The sequence below is a fragment of the Vicia villosa genome, linkage group LG1 (genome assembly GCF_029867415.1).
Source record: "Vicia villosa cultivar HV-30 ecotype Madison, WI linkage group LG1, Vvil1.0, whole genome shotgun sequence".
In the NCBI taxonomy this organism is placed as follows: Eukaryota; Viridiplantae; Streptophyta; class Magnoliopsida; order Fabales; family Fabaceae; genus Vicia; species Vicia villosa.
In genome coordinates, this window is record NC_081180.1 from 80,965,468 (window position 1) to 80,969,570 (window position 4,103).

General features: G+C 37.1%; 1 protein-coding gene across 1 annotated transcript; it reads left to right on the forward strand.

Annotated features, from left to right (window-relative positions):
- Positions 1–2,201: 2,201 nt before the first annotated feature.
- On the forward strand, positions 2,202–3,827 carry LOC131610645 (probable leucine-rich repeat receptor-like protein kinase At2g33170). The gene has a single exon (XM_058882650.1). The coding sequence runs from the start codon at positions 2,465–2,467 to the stop codon at positions 3,626–3,628; it is 1,164 nt and encodes a 387-aa protein (XP_058738633.1). The 5' UTR covers positions 2,202–2,464; the 3' UTR covers positions 3,629–3,827.
- Positions 3,828–4,103: the final 276 nt, after the last annotated feature.

Genomic DNA, 4,103 nt, shown 5'->3' on the forward strand with positions numbered 1-4,103 from the left:
GATTAATATAATACCATATGTTGAATTTGAGGAATTTATCTAAGCCCTCCAACAAATTCTTTATATTAAATTTTGAAGTTTATAAAATTAGAGAAATTTTGTGTTCTAAAGAAAAATAAGTATATGATGAAAGATCCTTACGTCTAACATTTAATTATTCTATCACATAACTATTTTTTTTTGCTAAATTACAGTTTTAGTCCCCCTGTTTTGGTATTTTCACGATTTTGGTCCCCCTATTTTCTTTTTAAACAGTTTTAGTCCCCCCATCCCAATTTTGTTCATAAACAGTGCATGATCCGTACATGAACAGTACATGACCGTACATGAACATTACATGATCGTACATGAACAGTACATGAACAGTTGGTTCAAAATCGGGATGGGGGACCAAAACTGTTTAAAATGAAAATAGGGGGACCAAAATCGTGAAAATACTAAAATAAGAAGACCAAAACTGTAATTTAGTTTTTTTTTTTTTCGTTTTCTTTGTATTGTTCTTAGTGAAACTCTATTCTAAATTTGCTACGAGCATATATTATAGTTGAGTTGATTGTTTTTTCACTAATATATTTTATTTTTTAATAAAAAAACTATCAAAACACAATAATGTTAAACATTGGCCATTTATTTTATACAAATTTATGTAGGTGATTTTAATATCATCAATGTATTTTGGTAGTAATGTGATTTACTATAGGCCGACGCAATTATGCTTTAAGTTTGAAACGAGTTAGGGTAGTGCGGAGTGCATGCTCGTCGAGCCAAACGTGTAATTGAAACGGGGTTCCAAGGGACGTAGCCCCTGGCGGGATGCGGGGCAGCGTCCCGTCAGGGTCCATGGGGCAGAGCCCCGTTGGGGTCCAAGGGACAGAGCCCCTGGATGGGGTCCCGGGGTGCGGGGTAGCGTCCTGTTCGAAATTTTTTCTGAACAGTTGTACCCTTTCCCAACAGACATGACCATTTTTCTGAACAGGTGTGTCTTTTCGGTTTCTGTTATCGATCTCCTATATAAGGAGTCATTTGGCCTCAATTTTGGTACACGAAAATAATACTTCCTCTCTACATTCCTGATCTGTTCTCTATTGTCAGAAACAGATTGCTCTTCGAGAATTATCCCCACAAAGATTTCGTGAATCCAGACAAGAATAGGGTCGAAATACTTTATACGAAAAATGTACGAACACGATTCTTCGAAGTTATCCAGAATTATCATACCTATTTTCTAACGATTTATTTATTTAAGTAAAACATTTCGTAACTAGTATACAATTACAAGATGTTCCATTTTGTAACACTTGTTTTTATTAAAAAAAAAAAGAAGAAGAAGTTAAGTTCTAAAAGGAAAACAAAAATTTTAGAATGACGATGTGACATCCACTACACTCTATCAACCCCACTCACTTGCCGACGTCTTTACTGCAAGTACAAGTGCAACTACTATGCTCCATAACAAGATCAATAAAGACGGTCCATCATACACCAACTACGATGGTGTTCCATGCTATAACTTCCCTCTTAGATTTTTTATGCTTTTTAATGAAAGATCTACAATGATTTTAATATAATTGATATTGATACTATTATATTACAAAGTACAAATGCAAAGTACTTTGCAAGACTTACAAAAGTTTTAGGGTGTGTTTGGTAATGATAAATCTCGACCCTCTCAAACCTCCAATAACTCCGCAAGCTTGTTCAACCCTCCATGAAAACTATTGCAAAATCACATCAAATGTTTGATATCATACATATTAGAGAAATACATGTTGATCAAATTAAAGAAAATAACTGTTTTCAGAGATGCATATTTGAAAACACTCAAAAATGGGTGTTGTCGGAAATACGTCTCCGAAATAATAGAAAATATGAAAATGAGTGATTTCAGAGATGTATCTCTGAAATCAAGACGTATTTTGAAGTTTACAGCAGGGATTCTCACTCCATGGGATAAAGAAATTTTCAATTATTTTTACATAGAGTTTTCTATAAATCATTTTCTAAAAATTGAGCTACTTATGCAAGCAGCTAGTTAAGTACTTAAATTATAAAAACCCAAAAAGTGAGCTGGATAAGTTTCACACTCAGATCCTGAGTGCAGTGCACCTGTAATCAAACAAGTTTTAGTCAACAATGTTGTCCCCATTCTTATTCAGGCTTTAAACCTCAATGTCTCCCACCACATAAGAAAAGACAGTTTTCACCCTCTTTCAATTTCAATTGCTCATACGTAGATTTTCTCCATGTATGTATGTTGTTATTGTTGAAAAACAATCACATATGTATTTTGATAAGATAATGTATTCTTTTGTCCTGTGTTATTTAGACATATAAATATGGTAACTACTAGTCACTTGTAACTCTCACAATATTTACACTTACTTTCATTCCTTTTATATACAATTGTTAACCGACAATAATGCAAACTCCATTTTAGAATCTCACAAACACCAAGGCTTTCAATATGCCAAACCTCGTATTCCTCTCCCTAACTATCACCATCTATCTCTCCATTTCCCACACCAATTTCCTTGCACAATCCCTCACTTCACCCTCAGACATCCGAGCTCTCAAAGCCTTCAAAGCCTCAATCAACCCCTCCTCAATCCCACCCTCCTCATGCATAGCCTCCTGGAACTTCACCACTGATCCATGCTCTACCCCTCGCCGCATTTACTTCCTCTGCGGATTCACCTGCACCACTGACTCCACACACATCAACCAAATCACACTCGACTCAGCAACCTACTCAGGCACACTCACACCACTCATCTCTCAACTCACCCAGCTCATCACACTAGACCTCTCCGACAACAACTTCTCCGGCTCAATCCCATCTTCAATCTCCTCCCTCTCAAATCTCAAAACCTTAACCCTCCGATCCAACTCCTTCTCCGGTTCAATCCCTCTCTCAATAACCAAACTCAAATCTCTCGAATCTATAGACTTCTCACATAACTCCCTCTCGGGGCCTATCCCAAACTCGATAAATTCCGTTGCAACCATTCGCAGAATCGATTTAAGCTTCAATAAACTAACCGGCTCTATCCCGAAACTACCTCCGAACTTAGTCGAACTCGCAATCAAGAACAACTCTCTATCCGGGCCACTCCAAAAACCAACCTTTGATCAATCCACCCAACTAGCAGTAGTTGAACTCAGCGAGAATTCACTCACCGGAACAATCGAATCATGGTTGTTACTTCTACCCTCTTTGCAGCAAGTGAATTTAGCCAACAACAGCTTCACGGCAATTCAGATCTCAAAACCAGCACACCCTGGAGGAAGCAACCTTGTAGCATTGAACCTCGGATTCAACAGAATCCAAGGTTACGCGCCCGCGAATCTAGCTGCATATCCTATGCTGTCGTTTTTGTCGATTCGGCATAACTCGTTACGTGGGAACATACCAATGGAGTACGGACAGATCAAGTCTATTAAGAAGCTGTTCTTGGACGGGAACTTCCTTGTTGGGAATCCGCCGCCGGGGTTGTTGGCTGCCGGAGCTACGGTTTCCGGTAGTTTGGGGGATAATTGTCTACAGAAGTGTCCAGTTTCTTCGGAAATGTGTACGCCAGCACAGAAACCCAGTTCTGTTTGCAAACGAGCACAACGTGGAAGATCATAGAACACCATATGGTTTGTATGGTTAATTAACACAGCCATAGAAATATAAATAGATTTTTATGGTTTCTATTTTTTCAAGAATTTGTATAACTACATTAATGTTAGTAAATAATATAAATGTTTGTATTAGAAAAAAAGAACATTTTGTGTTGACAGGGAAAAATAAGTGTTGTGTAATTATAAGGTAGTCAATGTTTCGATGTGATAGAGTTATGTGAAATTCGTGTGTTTCATATATTATAAACATTAAGTGCAATTATTTGGCATAAAATTCTTTTCAAAATAATTTGATTGAAAAATATTGTAGAATAATGTGAGATTTTTTTACCAATGCTCCATTTTTGAAAACATAATACCACGATGTGATATATTGAAAATAAAATACTAATATGCCACATTTTGTACATTGGTTCGGCTAGGGATGGACGAATTGGTGAAATTTTTTCCCCCTAGTTTGGGTTCGGCCAGGGGTTGGC